At 40.7% G+C, this 27,382-nt stretch overlaps 1 protein-coding gene across 4 annotated transcripts in view; it reads right to left on the bottom strand.

Annotated features, from left to right (window-relative positions):
- Window positions 1–27,382, bottom strand: part of NHSL1 (NHS like 1) — a 254,240-nt gene that overhangs the window by 156,552 nt on the left and 70,306 nt on the right. For 2 of the 4 annotated variants that reach the window (XM_050949410.1, XM_050949411.1), the window contains exon 1: window positions 14,455–15,231. The exons of the other annotated variants lie outside the window; for them this stretch is intronic. In XM_050949410.1, the coding sequence (XP_050805367.1) occupies window positions 14,455–14,656 (202 nt within the window). In that variant the 5' untranslated portion in view covers window positions 14,657–15,231. Of the gene's footprint in view, window positions 1–14,454; window positions 15,232–27,382 lie in introns of those variants that run through there. 4 annotated transcript variants of the gene reach the window in all.

The raw sequence follows: 27,382 nt of genomic DNA, 5'->3' as shown, positions 1-27,382 counted from the left end.
ATGGTTCCGCCTGTCTCCCAGAAGCAGTGGCATGTCCCGCCTCCAACTCCTATGCATAGGGGCAGCCAGGGGGCTTCGTATGCTGCCCACGGCCCAAGCACGGCCCCTGCAGTGGCCCATTATCCAGGAACCGCAGCTAATGGGAACTGCAAGGGCAGTGCCTGCAGACGGGGCAACGCGCAGCACAGCCTGGCCACGCCTCCGCATAGGAGCCGGAGAGGGACATGCCGCTGCTTCTGGGAGCTGCTTGAGGTAAGCGCTGCCATAGCATGCAACCCTGCCACCCTCCCTGGCCACAACCCTCCGCCCTGATCACTCTCCTGCCTTCCAAACCCCTCAGTTCCACCCCAGAGCACCCTCCTGCACCCTCAAATCCTCATCCATAGTCCCACCCCAGAGTCCACACCCCTAGCCAGAGCCTTCAGCTCCCCCTTACCCAACCCCCAGCCCCCCTCCTGCACCCTGAACTCCTCATTTCTGACCCCACTTCAGACCCCGCACCCCCAGCCAGAGCCCTCACTCCCTCTGACACCCCAACCCCCAAATCTGTGAGCATTCATGGCCCGCCATACAATTTCCATACCCACGTGTGGCCCTCAGGCCAAAAAAAGTTTGCCCATCCCTGATCTAGGCACTTTCTATTCACAACTTGTTGTGTGTGTGTTTTTTTAGTGTCTTCTTTTTCCAAAAAGAGATCTATGTAAACTCTTCCTAGAACTACAGCACAAAAAGTACTTCATAAATCACAGTCACAGTGGAATGTAAAAGATATTATAACTGTTACTGTACATCTCATTTCAAAGCAGGGTATGTCATTAAACTATAAGTGTCTAAAATATCGGAAACAAAATCAACACACGCTCTATGACTGTAAAGCCAGACAGAAAGAAGTGGCTTTTTCCATTGGAAAATACTAATCAGAAAGTTTCAGCTTGTCATATAAATTTCATATTTCTTCACAAATATCTATATATGAATAAACACGTGTGTTAACTAATAAAAACCACACAGAACTTATGTGATAAGCACTTTGACTCTCAACTCTTCATACAATAGTAGCAGATTCTTTCACTAATTTTTCATCACTACAAAAATTGCTTCCAAAGACCTGTTTGCATAAGACACCGAGTGCCTTCTGTAGTGGGCTCAGCTACCCAAACTTAAGTTAAAAATTAAAGTAAAGTAAGTAGGAGATAAGGGCACTAAGCATCTTGCAGCATCAGCCTGCAGAGAGATTGTGAATGAACATGCTGAAATAGTGACAGTATTTTTTTAAATAAAAGCACCTGTTTGGAAACTTCCTTTAGCAGAAATTTCCATTCTCCATTCAGAATATCCCTGACTTGGGAAGAAGTGCTTGAACAGGAGTCATTACCAATGCTTCTGAAGAGAAGTCTTCATTTCTGAGAATAAATTTCAGCAAAACATACAATCACAATTCAAAAGTGAAACTTTTTTTGTTCTCTCCCTAAACTTCGGGGGACAAAAGAGCAAGGCAAAAAATAGGTTTTGCCATGAGAAGTTATTTGTGCTGGAAAAAAGGATAAAAACAGGCATATCTGGCAATAGTTTTGCAGTATGAGCAACAAGGATGGCTTGGATATAGGCCCAGGTTATCCAACCCTCCAAAGCTACATTGGAGGGTTCAGATAAATGATCCCAATCTGGATGTATATGTGATATGTCAAAAACGTCTATGGAAAAATAATTTGTTTTTGTGGATCAAATTCACTATATTGTTCAGAAAAATCAGAGCTCTATATTTTTGCCATATACAGCTGTGTTCATTGGTGGAAATGGCAAAACAATTTACTACAGTAATCTGCACACACACAATAAAAATTAGTGGCTTTGCATACCTCCAGCTGTTTTACCATCATGAAAAGCTGTGACTGACACTGTATATTATTAGCATTTTAAAAATGCATTCTGCTATGTAATGTTCACAAACGCTGTGACAAATATTGCATGCTTTATGTAAAATAAATATCCGAACATGGCAATGATTGGCCCAGTTTGAGAACTACATAAAAACACATGAAATATCTGAACTGACCAACTGTAGGCTTAACATTCAGAGTACCATATTATGGGTCAAATTAATACATAGCATAAGCATGGGAAACTATTGTGGCATAAACATTTGAAATGCATCTGATTTTAGCTATATGTCCTCAAGTAATGACAATCTGTAAAAGGCAGAGTATGACAGAACATAGCATCAGACTTCACATTAAACTTCCTAGGTTTTTTCTACTATTAGGTTTAGCTCTGTAATATAACAGTGTTTATGATATACCAATTTATTTTTCTTATTTAAAAAAGACTAACTTCTATGAACAGTGCAGGATTTACCTGGGAGACATTCCAATCTCTTGGATAAATACTTACTTAGGCTCTTATAAATGGGTATTTATGTACTTACACAAATGCCTCAACCCTTATTTGCACAATGCTTTTTCCTACAAACACTGCAATCTGTCACAGAGTATTGCTCCAACAAGCCATAACAGCTCCTTCTAAGAGTGCACAGTTCCTTTTAAGAGTGCATAGTCTGTGTACTAAACATCCTTTTTTAAATTTTATTGCTGAAAGTAATCAGTTCACATATGTACAAAATATACGACTAGAAAATGTTTCATTAAAAAATAAAAAATGGCTTAAAAACATTAATCTATATTATGGATTAATTATGCCAATATTTCCTTTAATAAATTAACAAATAAATTGAATCAACATTTCTAGAAAAGACACCTACAATTTATAAATTAAACGTTTAAAATTTAATTGGGACTTTCTTTTAAAAAAATCTGATATTTACAAACAGATACTGAAAACTAAGTTTCCTCCTTCGGTTAAAAAAAATAAAAATAAAAAAAATAAAAGGATAACTTATAAATCCCTAAATGAGTTTCTGAAAAAAGTGTTGGCACAATGTTAAATATTGAGGCATGAAAGTATTCTAAAAATTAAATCCCAGAGTGATGAAGTTCTCTTTGGAATGTTAAAGAAAACTTACCTGATACCATCAGTATTTAAATCAATCACAGATGGCAAAAGCATTACTAACTTTGTAGTTTGTAATGACATAGTAAAGCAGCACTAATATTGCTACTTATGCTAAGAGTAATTAATTGTCAAGTTTATGGGAATTTAAAATGCTAACTGATATACATTCTCAGAGAAATAATATAAACCTAACGTATGGTTGTGGCATTTCCAAGTTAACATTTTATATCAATACACAATAATTATCCACACTATCTATGCTATTATGGCACCACAGCCTGAGCCCACAAGTAGTTTCCACTCTGCAATTTTAAAAAAGCTTTGGCATAAAAAATGTTTCAAGTTTTGAGATTTTTGTCCAGAAACCAAACATTCCACATACTGTAGAGTTTTAGAGTTCTATTGAAGACTTGGCCTTTTACACAGCAAAATGCCAGTGAATTCTACCTTCTGAACTTTGAATCCATCCTTAAAGGGACAGTCATCTTAAAAATAACACTTTTCTGAGTGACAAGCCAAGGTAGTTTTTCAGGTGGCACTGCCAGTAGCAGAGAGACACACATTCGATGCCTAAGGGAGTGGGAATGTTGGGGGAGGCCAAGTGAGACAGTGTACAGATACGTGGGGATGCTGCAGGGTGGAGGACAGCCCATTAATGGCTCCCACTAAAATGTCCTCACATTAATATGCTCTCTTCTCATTTATGCCTCCCACCCCAGTAATGCCCTCTTGCCTCTGCCCTTTACTACTAGCTGTGGCTCATCAGTTCCTGACAACAAACTACAAGAGGTTCACCAGCAAGGACAAGAGCATGAGCAATAGGGCTTCTAGTTCAGCTCCTTATACAACTTCAGGGAGAAGTCCTCCCCTCTGTCTGCCTGCCTTCCAGCATGACAAGGGGAAAGGTGAGACTCTGTCACAAAAGGCACCGCAGATTCAGAGCTGGTAGCTCCATTTGTGAGCTTTAAGCATAGGTACTGGAACTAGGGGTGCTGCTGCACCCTTGGCTTGAAGTGGTTTCCTTTATATACTGAGTTTGCAGTTTGGTTCAATGGCTCTCAGCACCCTCACAGTACACATTGTTCCAGCACCCCTGGCTGTAAGAGTCTCCCTCTCATGTTGGAGAATTTAAGCTTTTGGAAAACAAGAGAAGTTTGCCAGCAAATCTTGGTGTAGAACCTTAAGCTGAAAGTAACTTATCTTTCTGCAAAATCAACAGAACTGTTGTGACATTTGTATTGCATGTGACATTTGTATTGCATATGAAGTCATTCACTATCTGCTGTTGCAATAAATTTGGTATGGTAGGAATCTGTGCAGTTATTTATTTTCGGCAGGGATCTGAAAAATGATAAGGCAGGGCAGCCCAAAGTCCAGAAGAGTGATTTTTGAACGCTAATATACTATTATTCGTTATTTGTATTGTGGTAGCACCTAGGAGCCCCAGTCATGAACCAGGACCCCAGTGTGCTACGTACAAAAACAGAACAAAAAGATAGCTCCTACCTCAAAGAATTTATAATCTAAATAGTCAAGACAGACACACAGTGGGTACAGGGATATAACATGCAAGCACTGTGAACAAATGTTATGGCAGCCAACATCAGGTTAGTTCCACAATTTATTTTCTCCCGGCCTCCCTTCTCCCCGAAGGTGGGTATAATTAGAAGGGAATAAGAAAGAAAATGGGAAGGGACAGAGCAGGAGAGAACAGGGGATGGGGGCAGATGTGGATCATTGCTGAGGGAACACTTCCTATTGCACACAGTGCATTTGAAAATTCAGACAACTCTAGCAGTGTTTTCCACCACTGCCTTTTTTTTTTTTTTTTTTTTTTTTAAAAGGAGCAATGGTCTAAGCTACAAATAGGGTGACCAGACGTCCCAATATTGAACTCTTAATCCCACGCTGTGACCTATATACAATCAGGACGCCATTTGTCCCACTATTGTAAGGTTGCCAGGCACGTAGGCTCCCTACCCAGTTTTGAACAGCTCCCCAGAAGTGGCAACATCTCCCTCTGGGTCCCCCCAAGGAAGGGGCCAGAGCCATGCACTCCCCTCCCCCATGGCTCCAATGGGAGCAGCGAACATGTGGTTCCCCCCCTCTCTCCATGTATCCTGATATTTTATTCTTGCCATCTGATCACCCTAGCTACAAAGAGGTTATGAGAAGTCCCAAATGCATAAGTGGGATGCAACCTTCATTACAGTGCTGCCACATAAACAAACACACACACAAACATACTCCCAAAGGCCTGAAGAATAGTCACAAAATAGAGTATTTTTCTATTTGCTACAGCTGCTCCTTTAAGCTTTGTTCAGAGGTCAAAAGTATCTGTATTATAGCTTCTCAGTTTTGTTTTATTGAGAAGAGAAAGGAAGAATGTAGAATATAAGGTCAAATATGTCCTTGACAGTTCCCCAGCTTCTGTAAAGAATTTGAAACCTAGCTGTTTACAGTCAACACCGAAGAAATAACCACTCTCCCCCATAAAACCACCAACACAGACCAAACAAACTATTAGCTACCTTCCCTTAGAGAATACAAAAAAAATTAAACCATTGAGATGGAGGAGCAAACACGATAAAGGCTAGCAGTAACGACACAAATTGTTTGAAAAGTGTGATGCAAGCTATTGGCCCCATTCTGAACTTCCAGCAAGAATTAACTTGTGACTAGGGTGCACTTCTCTCAATTAAAAATCCATTTAATTGTATGCAACACCCAGGGGAAGTAGGAAACCTAAGAGGAGTGAGAGAATGTAGACATGGCGTAATGGAGGTCACAGAGGGAGACTGGAAGATGTGGACACTGGGGAAAAACACAAAAATGTAGAAGACCCAAATCTCTCAGAACCTAGAAGAAAGAAGTCTGGAACTCTCCAAAAAGCAACAAAACCACCCTGAAGATGCTAGAAGAAGAAACACCTAGCTCTGTCCTCTTTCATTAACATTAACAGGCAGTAGCAGGCCAATGGGCTTCACACAAATAGACTACTACAGGCCTCAGCCTACCAACTTTTGTTTGAGAGGGATTGTTCAGGGATGTGGGATTGCGAGGCTCTGTGGTGAGGTATCCATAAATTCAGAGAAGCATCCAAACTATTCATTGCTTATCTTAATCTCAAACCTTTCCTGGGTATTCTAAAAGAACTTAATAAGTGACGAGGAATTATTTAACGGAAGAAAATCATGTCCTAATTTATCAGTTCAGTGGTCAGAAGTGTGGTCAGGGCTGGCCCCAGACAAAATGGCGCCCCAAGCAAGGAGCATCTTCAGCATCCCCCCTTCCTCTCCCCCCCCCCGCACCATTTGTTAAACTTTTAAATACTTGATTTTTTATTGCATTTGTAGCTTTGACGATTTGCACGCATGATTTATCTCTGTCATACAAGACAATAAATTTGCATGCTAGGATCTGTAAATCTGTATTTATTCATGCCATATATAAACAAATTTTAAAAAAATTGTTTCTTCTAAGCTATAGAAACCTTTTAATTTTAAGAATAACTGAAATGTACTAACATCAAAAAATTGAACTGTGCACCAACACTGGGTAGAGCCGTATTAAATAGTGTTACACTAGGTGACATCCTTAGAATGTTAACCCTAGTCCTTCAGTTCAAAAGGTCACTTTTCTCACCTTTGCCCTCATGAACTGAAGCACAGCATCCGAGAGATCCAAAGACTGGCCAATGGCATTTTCAAGTGATAAAATAGCAAGCAATGTCAGTCTCTTGTCAGGCAACATCAATCGAAGATATGTTTTAATGAGCCTCAGCTTCGAAAACTTAGCTCACCACTCACGATTGTGACCACTTGCATCAGCAGAATCCTCAGAGCTATCCCACACATTAGAAAAAGTGTCCTTCAGCTCTGCAAAATGTGATGGATGTCAACGAAAACAGCACCCCGAGCCCAGAGCACCCCAAGCCTGGAACTCCAAGCAGCCGCCTGAGCTGCCTGCCCCTAAATCTGGCTCTGAATGTGGTGATGGGTACTACAGAAAAAACTCTGAAATCATCTGTCTAATCTGTTCTATTAAAGGACAGTGAATATAGTCCTCAGCCAAGATGTGCTTTTTATTTATTTTTTTTTTCGAGTCTGACCATTTCAAACCCCTCAAGAAATTCTGAAATTTCCAACGTATCCTTCAAAAACAGGGTCACTGCACCAACATGTACCATTGCATTAAAAAACAGAAAAAATGGTTCATAAAAACCAGATGGGTTTCACCTCATCTAAAGGAAAGAAGTTTAAATTATGGGGACAGATTAAAAAAAAAATTCAGTCAACTCTCTTTTTAGCAGTGACATCCCTGCGTGCACAACAGACGATATCTCTCACATGTCCATTTTAATGGGCAGTTGAACGGGATGTGTGTAAAATATTTAATACCCAAAACTCTAAGATCAGAGTTAACAAAATATCCTAATTCTCTCTGTTAATCAAGATTACAACAAAGCAGTTGTATGACCAAATAGACTGTCTGTCTTTTAAAGGATCTGTCCCAGCCCACACAGACTGAGGTCACTGCATCTTGTTATCATCTACACTCATTAGTAGAGATGCATCAATACTTATTTCTTGAAAACCTGATATGATATTGTTGCATGGCCCCACAAACCAATGCCAGTTCAATCTGTTAATCTTTAATGTGTTGACTAAATTCTTATTGATTCTAGTCATGACAGCTTGCAGTTTTCCCCTTGAACAGTTCTCAGGAATGCATGTCATGAGAATTGATAAAGAAAAACTAAACAAGAGAAAAATGGAACATGAACTGTGCGGGGAGTGAAAAATAAAGAGAGCAGGATACTATGTGACTAAGGGCTTCTATACATGGTGTGTTAGTGCACACCAGAGGGGTGATCATTCTAGTACATATGAACATGTTGTGCACTACCTGGCCCACGTGGACCCTGCTGGCACACACTGAAAGTTGCCTAGTACACATTAATGTAGCTCCATTTCAAAAAGTACTATGGTAACACACACAAAGGCACTTTTAGTGCATGCCCATAGGGTCCACACAGGCCACACATGGACAGAATATACTAGTGAATGCTAAATCTGGGGCAGACTAATGCACCACGTATACAAGCCCTTAGCCTACTCTAGCCTTCTGACCATATTTTTGCATATGCCTTATTATTAGGGCTGTCGAATAATCACAGTTAACTCACACGATTAACTAAAAAAATTAATCGTGATTAATCAGTTTTAATTGCACTGTTAAACAATAGAATACCAACTGAAATTTATTAACTATTTTTGGATGTTTTTCTACATTTTCAAATATATTGATTTCTATTATAACAGAGAATACAAAGTGTTGTATTATATTATTTTTATTACAAATATTTGCACTGTAAAAATGATAAACAAAAGAAATAGTATTTTTCAATTCACCTCATACAAGTACCATAATGCAATCTCTATCGTGAAAGTGCAACTTACAAATGTAGGGATTTTCTTGTTACATAACTGCACTCAAAAACAAAACAATGTAAAATTTCAGAGCCTACAAGTCTACTCAGTCCTACTTCTTATTCAGTCAATGGCTAAGACAAACAAGTTTGTTTACATTTACGTGAGATAATACTGCCGGCTTATTTACAATGTCACCTGAAATTGAGAACAGGCATTCGCACAGCACTTTTGTAGCCGGCATTGCAAGGTATTTACTTGCCAGATATGCTGAACATTCATATACTCCTCCATGCTACAGCCACCATTTCAGGGGACATGCTTCCATGCGACACTCATTAAAAAAAATAATGCATTAATTAAATTTTGACTGAACTTGTTGGGGGAGAATAGTATATCTCTTGCTCTGTTGTACCCACATTCTGCTATATATTGCATGTTATAGCAGTCTCGGATGATGACCCAGCACATGCTGCTCGTTTTAAGAAAGCTTGCACTGCAGATTTGACAAAATGCAAAGAAGGTAACAATGTGAGATGTCTACAGCTAGGGTGACCAGATGTTCCAATTTTATAGGGACAGTCCCGATATTTGGGGCTGCGTCTTATATAGGCACCTATTACCCCCCACCCTCGTCCCGATTTTTCACACTTCCTCTCTGGTCACCCCAGCTACAGCACTCAACCCAAAGTTTAAGAATCTGAAGTGCCTTTCAAAATCTGAGAGAGACGAGGTGTGAAGCATGCTTTCAGAAGTCTTAAAAGAACAACACACTGATGCGAAAACTACAGAACCCGAACCACCGAAAAAGAAAATCAACCTTCTGCTGGTGGCATCTGACTCAGATGATGAAAGTGAACATGAGTTGGTCTGCACTGCTTTGGATCATTATCGAGCAGAACCCATCATCAGCATGGATGCATGTCCTCTGGAATGTTGGCTGAAGCATGAAGGGACATATGAATCTTTAGCACATCGCGCACATAAATATCTTGCAACGTCAGCTACAATAGTACCATGCAAACACCTGTTCTCACTTTCAGGTGACATTGTAAACAAAAAGCAGGCAGCATTATCTCCTGCAAATGTAAACAAATTTGTTTGTCTGAGTGACTGGCTGAGCAAGAAGTAGGACCGAGTGGACTTGTAGGCTCTACAGTTTTACATTGTTTTATTTTTGAACGCAGGTTTCTTTGTACATAATTCTACATTTGTAAGTTCAACTTTCATAATGAAGAGATTGCATTACAGTACTTGTATGAGGTGAACTGAAAAATATTTATTTTGTTTTTACAGCATAAATATTTGTAATAAAAATAAATATAAAGTGAGCACAGTGTTGTACTCTGTGTGGTAACTGAAATCAAAATATTTGAAAATATACAAAACATCCAAAAATATTTAAATAAATGGTATTCTATTATAGTTTAACAGTGTGATAATCACGTGATTAATCGTGATTAATTTTTTTAATCGCTTGACAGACCTACTTATTAACTGTGTATTCTGGTATCTTAATTTCCTGCCACTATTTATACAATGTACAATGTCTGATGGGTAGAAATTCCAACACCATTTACAAAGGGACTTGATCCTGGTAGGTACTGAGCACTCAGGCCCTAATCCAACAAAGCACTTAAGCCCTTGAAAAGCCTTCAATGCTCATGTGCTTAAAGTTAAGGATGTCAAGTACTTTCCTGGATATGGGGCAGAATGTTCAATACTTGCAGGATCAAGCCCAGAAAGAATCAATCACTAACCAATTCTTGACTGAAAGTCTCTGTTTCCATTCTCTTATGTATCCTCCATGATGGTGGAAGGAGCAGAAGATTGGAGCAGCTACATGTTACTACTATACAAATAATAATAAAGAATATAAGCCAATTTTTTCTTTTGTTTTTGTCTAGGATTGATGAGAAGTGGGGATATGACACGTTCACCTACTCCCATTTCCTCTCTCACTTAAAACAAACTCACATAATGAACATACGAAATTTCAGATTCCTCAATACGAAATTTCAGATTCCTGTAAATGAGGAGAAATATGGTGATAAAAGTATATTCTGAGATGTCAGAACTCCTTGAGATAATTACTGAGAAAAAGGCAAATTGCAGTGAAGCACAGCAATTTTGAACAGCAAAGCAAGTATTTCATTAACTGTTTTTAAGATCTGTTTAGTAACAGATTTCCCATCTGATAAAGACACACCCTGGTGCTTCATGTACCAAAATACAAAATGAATATCCTGTGTGGATATTCATATTGAATATTGAAACATCACTAGAATTTCTTTTTGATATAAGCTAAATCCTTGATCGACTGACTTCAGTGTGAGTTTACCTGAATAAGCAGCAAAGACTTATGGACTAACAGACGTATTGGAGCATAAGCTTTTGTGGGTGAATACCCACTTCTTGCTTCTGACGAAGTGGGTATTCACCCACAAAAGCTCATGCTCCATTATATCTGTTAGGCCTTGGCTACACTCACACTTTACAGCGCTGCAACTGGGGTGTGAAAAAACACCCCCCTGAACGCTGCAAGATACAGCGCTGTAAAGCGTTAGTGTAATCAGGGCAGCAGCGCTGGGAGCGCGGCTCCCAGCGCTGTACGCTACACCCGTAAAGGGATGTGGTTTACATGCAGCGCTGGGAGAGCTCTCTCCCAGCGCTGCCGCTCTGACTACACTCACACTTCAAAGCGCTGCCGCGGCAGCGCTCCCGCAGTGCTGCCGGAGCAGCACTTTGAAATTCCAAATGTAGCCATACCCTTAGTCTATAAGGTGCCTCAGGACTCTTTGCTGCTTTTCCAGATCCAGACTAACATGGCTACCCCTCTGATACTTACCTGAATAAGAACCTCAAGATTTCCTTCGAGTTAGTAAATTATTTTTAAATAAAGAAATAAAGAAAAAGAAACAAAAAAAAGTAAACCTAGCAATCTCACTGCCTCCTATTATTGCATTTGCAGAAGTGCTGCTCCTAGATGACTGGAGCTGGCCAGTTAGCTGGTGGAGAGTCAGCAACACGTTGCCTTTTGTATGTCATCTAGCAGCGGTATGGGAATGCAACAAGAGCTGGGCAGCACAATAAAGTGGCAAAAGACAGGGGAAAAAGAGTTACAGCTCAGAAGGAGAGATCCAGTAAAGACCCTTTGCTCATTTACACCAGGCCTTTCACCGTTAACACTTCTTCCTTTGTATACAGTTGGGTAAAGAGGAAGGGGGAGGTCAGTCCTAGGAACTGATGTGCAAGGTCATTTTGTCTAAGCAGGAGAGGTGGGTGAAGAATTATCCTGACAGCACTGAAGCTTTTTGTTTATGTACATACAATTTCAATTAAAAATCAGGACATCCTTAGCAGAGTGAGTCAGACTATGCATTTTAAGCCCCTCCTTTTTCTCATCTACAATTTTGCTTTTCTCTGAAGTCATCTTATAACTTAGTGCCACAGTCATGAAATCTGACACTTAAGACAGACACTGATGCCCATCCTAAGTTTTATTGCTACAAAGGTTGGCAACATGTAATGTGCTGCTCCAATGGAGTGCAATAGTTTGAGAACATGAGCATCTGATCACGTTTTTATCTTTCAAAACAAGAAACGAGACAATGGCACAAGAGTCAGGCATTATGGGTTATTCTCACGAGTGTGCGTGACTGACACCACTGGGTAGAATGTTTGTAGCAGACAGAATACAAACTCCTCTTAACCCCTAACTCAGGCAAAATGCACCTCAGTCCTGACCTGCAGCAGCATATAATTTCCATCTTTAGGCCTTTTCTCAGCAGACTGCCAAACAGAACAAATGGGGTAGAGCAAGTTATGATCTGAACAGATATCCATTAGGCAAACTAATATTACAAATTATTAAGACAAATTTGAGCCTTCCCTCTCTGTAGGAGAAGCGCAGGGCATGTCATCACTGCATAACCTATCCCTCTCGTTTCCTACTCAAAACCTACATACTGTAATCTCCCTTATGACAAAGGATGCAAGCTTTTATAGCTTGATGACCAATTTCAGAGGGAAGCCTCCCCGCCCCCTATACTCTATACAATGGACTTCTTTATTTTCAATAAATCAAGTGTACAAAAATGCTCCCAGCAAAATTAATACACTACATTAACCCACTAACATCTTTTCCTTTCCCATCACAGCCATGCCATCTGAAAACTTGTGAAAGAATTTCCAGCTTGTGCAAGAGAGTTACTGTAATAATGAATAGTGTACACTGAATTTTGTGACCAACAGTACATAACATCACAAAATGTAATAGAACTGACTTGAGCACAGCAGCCATCACTGTATGGTACAAACTTGTCAACAACTAAAAAATAAAAATTAGGAGCCAATTGCAAAACGAAGATCCTTCTGAAACAGTTTTACAGTGCACCTCTACCTCGATATAACGCTGTCCTTGGGAGCCAAAAAATCTTACCGCATTATAGGTGAAACTGAGTTATAGTGAATTTGCTTTGATCCAACGGAGTGCGCAGCCCCGCCCCTACGGAGCACGGCTTTACTGCGTTATATCCAAATTCATGTTATATCGGGCAGCATTATATCGAAGTAGTGGTGTATTTAAATGGTTACATAGCAGCCTTCAAAAGAACAAATCAACATCCAGTTCCGCCTTCTTGGTACCACAGCACAATTGTATACACCCTTTTTAGTGTTCTTGCTGGGGAGGTTACATCCAAACCACGTACCAAAACCATATTTATTTCTGACTTGGAGTAAGTCAGACTACGGTTCTGGTTGAACACACACTACTGCTGCCAAAAAAAAAAAGGGAAAATTCACTTGGAAGTACAAGTGTCCTTTAAGTGCCTGCCTGCTCTTACAGAAGTCACCTTACAGCTTAAATCAGTCACCTTAGGCTTTCCATTAACAAATCAGTGTTGGCCATTCTCAAGCAGCAACAGATAAATGATGATTCAACCGTTTATCAAGTAATCTTATCTGTATACCAGCCAATGACAAATGCACTGACAATAATAGTTCAGTCTGTCAACAGAGGTATGGGGAGTTCTGAAATTCACTCTGCGATGTCATTAGTAGAGACATGTGTGAGCAGGTGGCTTCCACATTCTGCTACAAACAGTTTGCACAAGTCAAAATTTAACTCCTTGCTGGTGTTTAGATTTATTCACAAAAGGAACACTCAAGGCTTGGCTATTCCTGGGCTTCTTCTCAGTGGCCTGCTCAGTTCACATCCCACATACTCTCTTCTCTCTTGGACTCCCACCTCCCTCTATTCGAGTGGGGTTATGAGCCACCTGTGAGAGTGTGTCTGCAAAACATGCTTAACATTTTCCAGCACGACTATCACCTGTTAACATATTGAGCGTGTCAGGAAAACACTATCAGCCTGTTAGAGAAACAGTGGTGCCATAATTGGGCACTGCTACTGTAGCAAAATAAAAGATCCTTTCAACATCTGTCAAACCAGCAATTGCTATTGAGGCCCAGTCACAAGCCTTGCCCCCATGTACTACGGAAATGTAAATATACATAAACAAAATCTACTTAATACATCATGGAAATAAATGTTGCATTCCCAATCAAGGAAGTTCATGGCTTTTTCCACTTGAATTTCTATAAATTCCCATAGAAATGATGTGACCACACCAAGGACATTGCTACAAAATCATGCTAAGATCAGGACAGTTCTGCCCTGCTTATTCAATCACAGCATTGGGAGAGGCACACTGACTCCTCTGGGGGTATGTCTACACTGCATCTGGGAAGTGCAATTACAGCACATGTAGGCATAGTTAGGCTATCTTTGATGAAGTAATCTCGCTAAAAATAGCAGAGTCGGACCCATAGGGAGAGATCGTCCCTACTAAGTGACTAAGCTTAACAGCACCAGTGGGTATTACTAGTCATAAGAACCCAAATGTCAAAGAAAAGGAGCTTAAGAGAGACAACAGGGAGGCGAAAAAAACTAATGAAGAAATGGTACATAAGCAAAGAGACAATTCAATGTGGACAAAAAGTGGGTCACCTTTTCTGTGTTGAGTTCTGCAGGTCCAGTTCTCATCATCCTCTTCTACCTGCCTACCTATTGATGAGAGCTCACCATCACTGCGAAACAATCTTTTTGTCTGCTTAGACAAGGAGGAGAAATTTATCCAGCTCACAGCACGCGAGAGGGAACCTGAATTTTGTTTGAGTCTGAAAGACCTTGAGGTGCATTCTTTTTTCATTTTCTTTAAAGCCAACTATAGTAATCAACTTCAGAGAAGCCCTTTCTGGAGTTGCTCCTGTCCCTCTCACGTTGGCTGTTGAAATGCTAATCTTGAAATACAAGATATGTCCAGGTTTCTTCCAACTCATTCAGTCAAAACACTTGCTGCATTTAAACCAGCAGCAGTACGAAGCTGGGTCACCATGCCAGTGCAATTCTCCTAAGGCTGCTTTGCCTACAGCACTTTGTAAGCTGCCAAATAAAACAAGAGAGAAAAAAACACCATAAGTGGCACCTTGCAGGAGTTTCAGAAAAGCATATTAGGATTTTGTAGAAGTATAGTACCAAAGCGCATGCTTTCTTCAGTTTCCACTCAGCATCCAAAACTACAGCCCCACTCCTCTCCCTGACGTAATTTTCCAGGAGTGAGCCTGCAATCCGGTCGTCTGTTCTATCTCATCAGAAACAATACAGTGGGAAAACAGACACACAGATCAAACAAGTTGTCAGAGTATGATATAAATTAGAGTACTTATGTCTCTGCCTCGTAAAAACAGTGCTGCCGCTCTGATTCCTACGTCCATCTGTCCTGCTTTCCCTTAATGAAAAGCCTAGTGAGAGATCTCCAGGACGATTCTCCTAACAATAAAACAGACTGCGTGGCTATCGCTTAGGATTAGAGTGAAATATGATAGGCTCTCTCTCCGACAGGCATGGCCACAAAGGCAGCAAACTCCTCCTTTCCACAGCCAAGAGCTCAACGGCAATGAAAACTTCTGAACTCTGCACACACAAATAAGAACACTCAAGTGCAACTGTGCAGACTCAGATAGGAGGGAATAAATTATTGATATCTATAATTGCACAAACATTTAATGTATAGAACGCAGGGTTTGCCAATAAACAAACTGATGTAAAAAAAGTCTGAGTTCAAAGTATGAAAACAAAAACTGTACACTAGCAAGAGGTTTGCACTGAACAAGCTAACAACACAGCATTGGTGTGTGACTGCAGCTTTCGAATGCCTTTCACCCCGGTTGTTGCTACCTTCTCTTTTCATTACCAAAAGTAAAAACACTAAATCATCTCAACTCAGTTTTTTCGAAAAGCCTGACATAACTGAAAGCATTACAGTGATGTTACTGTTTACTGACCCTGCTGAAAGAAGAGAACGAGTCAGAGGGGGATGGAAAGAAAGGATGACAGAGCCAGGTAAAAAGGTAGAAAGGGAATAAAGGTTGGTAATATCAAGTCCAGGCATCATGACACTATTTCCTGATTATCTGTGACACTGCAGATTGACAAAATACTGAAATGAGTACAAATTTAAAACTAGCAATTGAAGATGCACCAAAACTCATGATATACCATGTAATATAACCCATCAAACAATATAATCCACACTGAGAGACTCCTAATATGGCATCTTAAAAGAAACCACCTATGGTATTAGTAGGTGTTACTGCCTTATATTTAAATAATGCTAATGAAAAACAAACGGCTGCAAAAATAGATTATTTTTAGCTATCAAGTGTCTAGGGGTTGTTTTATATTTTTTTAGGATTTACACTACAGTAGAACACACCAAGGTTTCCTCTGAACAAGGATGCACTCCCACACACCTGTAAAATCTGCTAACACACACCCTTCAGAAACCATTATAAGAAAAGCTTCGGCTTTTCTGAAAGTTATGGTACTTTGACTCCTAATAAAAGGATAAGGTTTAATTTACTGGCTAGGAAGCAAAGAGCTAAGTACTGTATCAAATTACCGTATGAATCAACTAGGCATACTAAAGTGACCTTTGGCTCCTACCATACAGTACAATGGGTTAGCCAACTGTCTTCTGTAAATAATTTAATAGGCTGCATTTAAATTGAAATCACCCTGTGAGGTACTGCACACGTGCACACACAGACTGAGACCTTTCACCACTCCTGCAAACAAACAAGTGCTGACGCTGCTAACTCTCACGATTTTATTTGTTGTTCTTGAAGTCCCAACTTCTGGAGGCACTGGGTTATGTTAGAATCTCAGATTTCATGTAAGAAGAGGTAAATTTCTAGCCCTGATGTTTAAGGAAAAAAGATTGAAAATGTGATCCAAGTGCACCCTGAAAGACCAAATGCCAGAAGGGAAAAGAAAAGGAACCCAACATTTATACCTTTTTTTAATATCTTCAGATTTTTAAGCCAATATCATGAGTTGGGGACTGACTCACGGTTTATGAACACATGCAGTTGGCAATATGACTATATTCACTATACAGTCTATGCAGACAATTCAACAAGAAAATACAGAGAAGAATACATACAGTCATGACTACTACAGTCACTCTAAATAATATACAGAGACGGTATAAAATCTGCTGTAGGAACTGTGGAATCATAGTCAGCTCCACTGCACTGTAATTGTTAAAAATAGGAGAGATGGGGCAGCAGAAAATAGGAATCAAGAATAGCTGTCTACCCTGAAATGTAAGGGTAACTCCTACCTGTCCATCTGATGTCCTGCCAGCAATTAGACTTTTAGAATTTGTCAGATATTAAACAATGCTGACTTTACCTCATGATGGTGCATCACAAACTGACAAAGTACTGTAAAAGACTTTACCCTAATGTGATTGACTCTGTCAAGATAAGCTAAGAAATGTTCCCATTTCCACTGTGAAAAAGCAGTGATGGGACATTTATTTTAGAATTTTATATCCCCATACCAATGTATTAAATTGCAGGAATAGAAAGATATTTTAACTTATTGTGATATGGTCAATACCATTATATTATTTCTGTTTATATTTTAGAGGCAATTAGCCTAATTACAAACGTGATAAACTCAGCACCAGCCTTCACATCACAATTAATTTTGTCCTTCTGTACAAATGGAATAGGAAGCAACTCTAAGGGGAAAAATTATCTTGTACCTTTGGATTGTTTCCTCTCAATCTCCTTTAATTTGCTGGTTTGCTCCATGGAAAATATAACCAGTCCAATACTCAGTTACTGCCATGGACATATTTTAGACTTCATTTACAAAGTGAAAATGGAAAGGCACTAGATGACAACCATTACTACAGGATGCACCATGTGCAAAACAAATGTCTCATCTATGTGGCAAGGGAGATGGAAAATGTTCGCATCTGAAATACTTTAAATGGGACATGTATCTTATAAGATAAATGGCTTTTATAGATCAGTGTAAGAAAAACAAGGGCACAATTCCATTAACTTCTATTCAATTATATTAGTTTCCAATCCTACAATTTTTCTTCCTTGCTACCTGTTACACATGAAAATGAGCTTTTAGGTTTCAGGATTAAGTGGGTTAAAATGAAGACCTTGTTTTTCACTGTCTTAACACAATTACACTCTGGCTAGATCCATGAATCACAGAAGACGGAGTAGTTCTTAGAAACTCGAGGAAGCTGAGTGGGATCGAGGGAAAGGCTCAAGGAAAAAAATTTGTTCCACATTTACAGTTATAGATAAAACACAATATACTTTATGGTACTCGCACACCTTCAAAACTCCCACTACCTACTGTGGTTCATTCTTCATAGAACTCCCTAAAAGTTCTTAAGTAAGCAAATGCAAATGGCTTGAAGCCACTGACTTTTCCCTAAGGCCAACAAACTAAAAGATTTGTTGTAAGGAGAAAGTTTCAGTTTAGTACAAAACTCAGACTTGCGCCTGTTTTTGGCTGGTCTGTGGTTTCTGGCATCACTCACATTCTACTTTAATCCCTACGTTTCCTATAATTTTATTTCTGATGATTTGGCTAGACATTATCCAACATGATTCACAAGTATTGCACTCTGGGGTACTTACTGATCATGGTGAGTAAACACCTTTGTCCAAGAGTAAGGAGCTTCCTGAACAACTCTCTCTCTAGGTACTAAACAAAATCATTGTCAGACAGCCACAAAGGCATTCAGATTAAATAAAATCAAAAGCTCCTTGTAACGGTCTTGTTTGTAGACTCAACCTTTCAAAATGCATCTGCAAACAGACTGCCGCCTGAGAACATAATACAGTCAACGAAAATGAATATCACTTAGACTTGCTCAGACCCTGAGAAAATCATTCAGACACAATTCCAAACCGGTTATCTGCAGCCACCTCATACAGTGTGACTGATGATCTCCAGCTATGAAAATCATTTGAAGGCAAGTAGGAAATTCACTGGCTATAACTGACACAAAAGCTCACGAGCCTGCCCTCCTTCAGAACTGTTACTGTCTACTGTGTAAAGGCACATTGATCTACTTGGATAGGCACAGTATAAAAATGCCTGGAGAGATAATAAGCCTTATAATACCATAACCCAGAGTCCCATATTATTATTTGCAGCAATTATGCATATAGAAAACTTTTTTTGTTTTGTTTTTTAAAATCAGAATAGGGCCTAGAGGTCCCAACCAAAATTGTGGCCCTACTGTGTTACGTACTATACCCAAACACATAGTAAGCAGCAATCCCTCTCCCAAAGAGCTTACAATCTAAGCAGACAAAGGGTGACAGGGAAAAAGAGCCAGAGATGAAGTTATTTGCCCCTGATGAGACAGCAGGTAAGTTACAGAGGTGAGAACAGAACCTATGTCTCCTCACTCCCTGTCCAGTAAACTATATACTAGGCCATGCGGCTGCCCTCAATGCTCTCAGAGCAGGAACCAAAGATATAATGGAACACATTAACAGACATTAACAGCCTATGTCCTTCTAAAGACCACTACAGTTTAAATGCAAAGAATAATTTTGTTTTGAACTCTTATATTTTGTTAGTGAAGATCTAGATGGGGGAGGGTGTTTTTTTAATTGGGAAAGGGAAAAAATGTACTATCAAAGATAAGTATCCCCAAATTTGTTTTTTTAATTGCAATATTACTTTCAGTGTCTCACACACACTTCACATCCAAAGTAAGTCTACAATAACTACAAAAAGTAAGCCTGCAACAACATTAAAATCCAAGCTCTCCATCTACAGTAAATCCAGCCTTGGGCTTGTGGATCTTCACATGCAGACATGTGGCACCTTCCCTCTGTTCCCTAACCTTGTAACAAATTAATGTACCGATTGGCACAGACAGGCATTTCATACCTTGTTTAAACACAACAATGGGAGAAGGCAGGCAGAATCACTCAACTCTGCCACATTTTCATACACAGCATCATACATCGTTGCTGACAAACTGGGATATTAAGCATGTTTGCAGCCCATGATTTACAAAGCTAATACAGTCCATACTATCAGTGGGCAGTCTGACGAGTTTTATTTCTAGAACAGATTGGGCTTCATTCTCCTCTTATTTATACCAATTTGACATCAGCGCAACTCCATCTGAGTCAACTGAGTGACTTCTGATTTACATTGGTGTGAAAGTATAACCAGGCTCATTAAATCTGAAGTTTTTATAAAAACATCAACAACAAGAAAGTAAACAGGGAAGGATTTTATAACAACAAAAATAATAAACTTTATTTTAAAGGGAGATGTGAGCCAAATGCCATTATCATCTTTAAACAAAATCGTCACACAGAACTGCTTGGCACCAAAATAAAAAAATAAAATAATCTTTTACACAGTGACCCAACAAAAATAAGAAATATTCCGTATTAAAAAAAAGTCAGCTTAGCCTAATAAATTCCAGAATCGATACAAAACCAAAATTCCTCAGTAATCCACCTCCCAACATAAAAATGAATTAATCAATCACTGACCACAAGAAAAACACTTAAAGTATTGAGACTTCATTGGACGGAATTGTTACATTTTAGTTTACGCTGAGGGAGAGAGCACTCTAGATGTGGAGTCTCAGGCCTTGTCTAGACTAGAAAGGGCTGCCAACACAGCTCTATCAGTGGCAAAAGGGTTCCTTTGGCTACAGCTGCACTGAGGCTTTTGCTGACACAGCTATGCCATTTAGAGGTGTGAATTTTCACAATCCTAACTGACATAGCTATGCAGGCAAAACTTAAGTGTAGACCAGGCTTTGGAAAAGGCTTTGCCTCTCCTATCCTACAGGACTGTACATGAGCTCCTGTTGAGTGCATAAAGACTGGAGTGTATTTGACTTTACTCACAGATCAAGAAGCTTATAAACATCTGTGCTCTGAATAACTGAAGTCATGCTGCTGAAATCAGTGTCTAAACCAGTTTTTAAGCCTTGAGTACCCTGATATAATGATCAGCTGATGAGCCACAAGGTGGCTCCATGGAACAATTCACATTTCTCTACTGCTATACTGACATGAATTGAAACTGCACAAAAGACAGCATGCTTGGTGTACTGTATCAGTATCAGACCCAAAGCTAACAGTGGAGAATTCTGGATTGTGTCTATAAAAGAGGAAAAAATATATAGTGCATGGCAAAAGAGCCCATTTTTTTAAAAAAGACATCTTCTGTCTACAGAAGAATTTTCTGAAAATTCCCTTGGAGCACTAGAACAAAAAGACATAACTACTACAGAACAATAGAACTGAACTGATGGGAGGTTGTATTATAAGGTCTGAAGAGTGATCATCCTGTCTTTAGCAACAAACTCATGTGAACCCTCTTATTATCCCAGTAAGAAGATAAAACAAACAAAGAATCTCATTTATTTTAGTGGGGTTTTTTTGGTTTTTTTTAACTCAGACATGATTCTTCTCCAGCCAATAGCCCCACAATCCTGTAGGAAGGTCCCACATCTAAGAAGCTGCCACTGCAATCTGAGTTCCTGTACCAGTTTCCACAGAAGAGCTTCTAAATTGGGTGTGGTTGTGGCTTCATAACACAGAAATCTTCTTCATAGGCAAAGCATCAAAGAAACTTCTAACCATAAGTAGCCTCTCTCCTTCCAACACTGAAACTTGGCTAGCACAAATAGCTACATGGTTTAGAAAGAGAAAAATGAAAAAAACAATCCTATCTATTGACCAAGGAATCCCAGAAGCTGGTGCACTCTATGGAATGATCACTGTAGGATGAAGACCATTTTATTTAAATTTTCCCCTATCCATGGAAGATAATGAGAGCATAATTTTTATTGTAAAAAATTCTATTTTTATAAACATACAGAGGATTCTAAGAAGTTATTATAACTAGAAGATGGGAAAAGTTTAGCAGAACCATACAACAAAAAATACTTCATATAGACATTTTGGCAGCCAGTAACTCTGTTTCTAGAATCTAAGTATTTTTCTGCTATGCAAAAGTCAACTGAGGTGAGGGGTATCCAAATACATCAGCTCCTTTTGTTTTTTGGTTAAAAGATGTGGGTGACTGTTATACATTTACCTGGAGAAACCCAGGTTCAACTCCTGCTTCAGGCCATATCTGAAAAGGAGTGATCTCCTGCCATTTGACCACATCACAAACGTTTCCCCATATCATTCCAGCAGACATTAAAAAATTGTCTGAGCGGTCTAAGACAGAAATACCACGATCACTGCATGTCAGAAGCGAGGTGGACCATTAAGACTGAACAAAGCCTGTCCACACTGCCCCTCATTTTCTCAAACACTCATAACTGAAATTTTTGTTCCAGCTCAGCGGAAGAGTTCTCAGAACCAAACCATCATCTGCTTCTAGTCACTCTCTCTCCTTCCAAGGAAGATGTGTATATTTTTGTAATTTTTTTTTTAAACCTAACTTACTCATGTAACTAAATTGAAGAGGTACCAGTTTCTTAACAGGTGAGCCAAAATATTTTTATTACCTGCATATACACTTGTGTTCAGTGTGAGATCGGTAACATATTGCAGTGCTAGACCATAAACTCAAGATTCAGTAGACCTTGGTGAGGCCAAGAAAAGTTTCTTGACAGCATGCCCCATTAGGCTGCAGAAGTTTCCCATGGGAAGTGTTGGCAGCCCTACTGCTCTGGATGTTTAAAACTGAACTGTACACTAGTAAATGTACAATGCAGAACAGTCCCGTGCTGGCAGGAAAGTAGACCAAATGGCCTAATAAATATTTTCCATTTCTCACTTCTAAGATTCAGTAGACACTGGGACAGAGGTGGGCAAACTACGGCCCACGAGCCACATCTGGCCCACAGGACAGTTCTGGCCAGCTCCTGAGCCCCCGGCCCCTCCCCTGCTGTCCCTCTTCCCCCACAGCCTCAGCTCACCGTGCCGGCAGCCCCCCCCCCGCGTGGGGGGAGGGGTTGCACTGCGAGTGGCAGGAGCGTGGGGAACCTGGGCGGAGGACTCAGGAGGAGCACCGGGCAGCCACTCAGCCAGCTAGAAACAAGTGGCGCTTTGAAGGGGAAACTGCCACTTCTCTCCAGCTGCATGGCTGCCCCTGAGTCTTCTGCTCACGTTCACAGGGCCACGTTCCGAAAGGGACTGGCGGGAGGGGTGGGGGAATTGGATGGGGGTGGTTAGGGGTAGGGGGTCCCAGGAGGGGGCAGTCAGGGGACAGGGAGGGGGGGGATTGGATGGCGGTGGGTCCTGGGGGTAAGGGGGGTCCCAGGAGGGGGCAGTCAGGGGACTGGGAGTACGGGGGTTGGATAGGGGGGTGGGTCCAGGGGGGTGGTTAGTGGCGGGGGGTGCCAGGAGGGGGCGGTTAGGAGACAAGGAGCAGGGGAGTTGGATAGGTCGGGGGCTTTGAGGGGGGCAGTCAGGGAGTGGAAAGTGGGAGGGGGCGGATAGGGAGCAGGGGGCAGGCTGTTTGGGGAGGCACAGCCTTCCCTATCCAGCCCTCCATACCATTTCGCAACCCCGATGTGGCCCTCGGGCCAAAAAGTTTACCCACCCCTGCACTAGGGAAATTGTGGAAGTAATAACGTCAGTTCACATAGGAGAGGAAAGACATAGGAAAGATGCTGACTATATTGAATAAGCAGCACCCTCTGCTGGTAGTTTAATATAAACGAACATTAGGCCTGAAGGCTTCTCTTTTTAGAGAAGAAAACAAGTGGAACGATGATGGTAAAACTGGGGGAAGCAGGAGTAGCTGGAGCAAGAGAGGAGGGAAGATGTAATCGGTGGGGAAACTCATTCTCTCTCAGGCTTTGTGACATCTGTACCCAAAGATGTGCTCATCACACTACAAGCACCAAAACACACTCAGCATTTGAAATACATGCATGGCAAGTGTTTGTTTAGACTGTTACAGTTTATCCCACTTCCATCTCAGCACCATGCTCCTATATTTAGAGTTTAAAACATATTCTCTATTGTAATTAGGTCACTCCAGTGATTTACATGCTTGCTCACTTATTATTTTTTTCCTCCAGAAGATACTAAGTAAATCTCAATCTTCCCCCAGTTTCTCATGAGTGTACATACGTGCATATACGTAAATTAGGAAGAAGGTTGAGATTAGGCTGTCAGCTAAAAGATGGTTAACATGCTCCACAGACAAAAACAGGGAAAAATGAAACCTGCACATTTGAATACAAGAAGGACTCCCAGTTGTAGACAAGTGCACTTAAATAGTGATTTCCCTTCACAGAACCATAGGCACCAACTCTGTTGGTGCTCCAAGGCTGGCTCCTTAGCAGGCCCTGCCAATCAGCTCTTCTCTCCCCCTCACCCAGCATCTCTCACCCACCACTGATCAGCTGTTCAGTGGCAAGGATGGGGCAAAGCAGGGATAGGAAGAGGCTGAGCGTGGGCGGGGTGCTCGGGGGTGGTGCGGCAGGGGTGGGAAGACACAAAGCAGAGGGGGCCTTAGTGGAAGGATGGAATGGGGGCGGGGCCTGGGGTGGAGCAGGTGTGAGCAACCTTGGGGAAATCAGAAAGTCAGTGCCTGTGCACAGAACTATAGGCTGGTCTTAAATACACCTATTGATCTCGAAGTCCTGAAAACTCTTTTTTACAACACATACATTTCACAACTACCTTGCTGAAGACTACGAAATTCTTTCGCAATGTTTTTAATAGTGTTATACCCATATATCTTATGCAAATCAGACTTACAATATTCCTTTCCATGACACAGTGAGCTTGTGCATTAATTTGGAAACCACAGCTTTTCTTTTGTCATAACACCTCTGACTCTGCATTTGTCAATTTCAGGGGACTAGAAGGAAGGGAGAAAAAAAAAACACTTCAGAAGTTTTTGAAGTATGCACATGTTCTGTAATCTAATGCTTTGCAAATCTATAGGGAGTGTTGCAATTCTGTGCAGATTTCAAAAACAGCCATGCCTTCCCAAATGAAACCAAAACATGCCACACCTAGAGGAATGCTGTAATTTCGCCTCAACCTCGCAATATGCTCTAGCTTACAGAAACTCTAGGTGGAGAATGAGTATAATGAGGAATGTTGCTGACATGTACAGAAGGTGAAGAGGAGGATGTATATTTCAGACATAATATACTATCCTCCATTACTGTAACCCAAAATTAAAATGATGGGGCAGAGTCCTGACCAGCCCTGTGAGACAGCCTTGTTAAAATACACAAAGAACAAACATATTATTTTAAGTAATGAATGGATGGTAAATATGTATCTACATGCATGCAATGGGGATGGGTGCACCAACATGAGGTCCCTTCCAACCCTGTTATTCTATGATTCTAACACTGATAAACCAGAAGGATCTCCACACCTACTCATCCACATATATACTCACTCCTTCTTCCATACTTTGACCTGAAATAATACTAGGTTCTTTTTTGCAACTCTGAAATGTATGAATAACCTTTTTCACCACTACATTTTCTTGTTGGGACTAGATCTGGGAGTGCAGATATAATGCCAGAAAAGTAGTCTGCCCTCAGTCTAGACCAGAGTGGACAAAGCAGACAGACAATCTATACAACCTCTGAAGAGTAATGGGAGTACCCGACGACCACCTGCTAAAAAAGTGAGACTAAGAAAGGGAAGTGGTACTGATAGTGGAGGTGGAAGCGGTAGCATTATTCTAAGTAAAGACGAGCATGAGTGGCAATACTACAGTAGACAATTCAACAGATAAAAAACAATTTCTCTTATCCAACTGCATCTTTTTCCTAGGCTCAACAGACATGTCTGGAAACATATTAAATCTTTACTTACAGGCCACACTATTCTCTCATGTCATAAACTATTACTATGCTTCGCAATAAAAATCATATTTTTAAGGGACTCCCAAAGTACTGCATATTCCTTTTCTGGGGAAAAAAAAGAGGCTATGACTAATTTTTCTTCTGTATTGTGCTGCCATATAGGATTGAACTTCATATATGAAGAGCTGTTCTGGTCTCCGGTTTTTAAGTGAGGCTTTGGCTACAATGGCGCTTTACAGCACTGCAACTTTCTTGCTCAGGGGTGTGAAAAAAAACACACCCGAGTGCTGCAAGATACAGCGCTGTAAAGTGCCAGTGTAAACAGTGCCGCAGTGCTGGGAGCGCAGCTCCTAGCGCTGCAAGCTAATCCCCATGAGGAGGTGGAGTACGTGCAGCGCTGAGAGAGCTCTCTCCCAACGCTGGTGCTGCAACCACACTCACACTTCAAAGCGCAGCACTTTGAAGTTTCGAGTGTAGCCAAGCCCTGAGTATTTAATTTAGTGCTGGTGACAGCTCTGGAGAATGCAGCCACTGAACAAGCGTACTGCACCTGCCAGCATGCCTCAGTACTGAATGGGTTTTCCCTAGACGTGAGATTAAAGTTCAGGCTTCAAGTTCATGTACTCCTTGGTTTCTCTGAAGAGATGGTCAATTAGTTATCACTTAGTACACAATACATAATACTTTGCACTTCTGCAGAGTATTTCATCTGAGGACTTTCATCTACAATAAGCAAAGGCTAAGGGGCAAATTCTGCACTACACTTCTTGGGAGCTGCAGCACACAAGGCACAGCCCCATGGCGAATGGGGGCAAAACTTTGTGCCTCCCAGATTCTGGGCTGCTCTGGGGGCTAATCTAAGCCTCATAAATTAAAGTAGCTTTGGGGGCTGCTTTAAGTAGCAGCAGACTCTGGGGCTGCCAGCAGGCTGCATTGCAGCCCACAGTCCCGGCTGCACCCCCACGCCACACTCAGTCCAGGGACTACAACTGCAGCAGAGGAATTCTCTCCTGGCCACTTGCAGTGAATTAAGACAGAGGAGCAGGGGAATAAACCTGTTCCTGAATCTGGATTAAAGTAGCTATTTTAACAAACGCATCAGTAGCCTAAGTGCTTAAGGGGGGGGGGAAACGTTATTTGGGGAGAAAACTAGTTCTATTACATTTACAGCATCCCATTGTCAGAGCATGCAGGAAAAAAGAAGCCTCAAATCTTCAATGGTTCTGTGAAGGGAAATACTTAAGAACTTTGAACTGTATTCCAAGGGTAACCCACTACATTCATTTAAAAAAAAAAAAAACCTACTAAGCTCAAATAATTTTATATGTGTATATATATACACATACACACACAATTTGAAGTGTGACTTTTTTATTTTAGGTATCAGTTAAAAATCATTATTCTGAGGGATCTTAGGGGAAAATTTCTCTCAGGGCATCTAGCACAGGAGGACTGTATACCTACTAACATTAATTGAAAAAAAAATCACATTTAACGGGGTGAGGTCAGAGCTGGGAGGAGAATTTGAATACTTTAAAAACTTATACAGCATGTATCACATGTAGAACTCAAAGCACTTTATAAGATAAAGTAACATCATCCTCATTGTTACAGAAAGGGAATCTGAAGCACAGAAGTGAAGTGACTTGGAAAGTCACAGTGCATCAATAGCAGAAGCAAGACTCCAGATTCTCAGCACTGTGCTCATTCCACTAGGCCGCAGCTTCCCTTAAGGAAAATCAGTCCCTGAGAGATCCATTCTAA

Source organism: Gopherus flavomarginatus, chromosome 4, assembly GCF_025201925.1.
Source record: "Gopherus flavomarginatus isolate rGopFla2 chromosome 4, rGopFla2.mat.asm, whole genome shotgun sequence".
Lineage (NCBI taxonomy): Eukaryota > Metazoa > Chordata > Testudines > Testudinidae > Gopherus > Gopherus flavomarginatus.
This window is presented reverse-complemented; position numbering and strand designations above follow the sequence as displayed.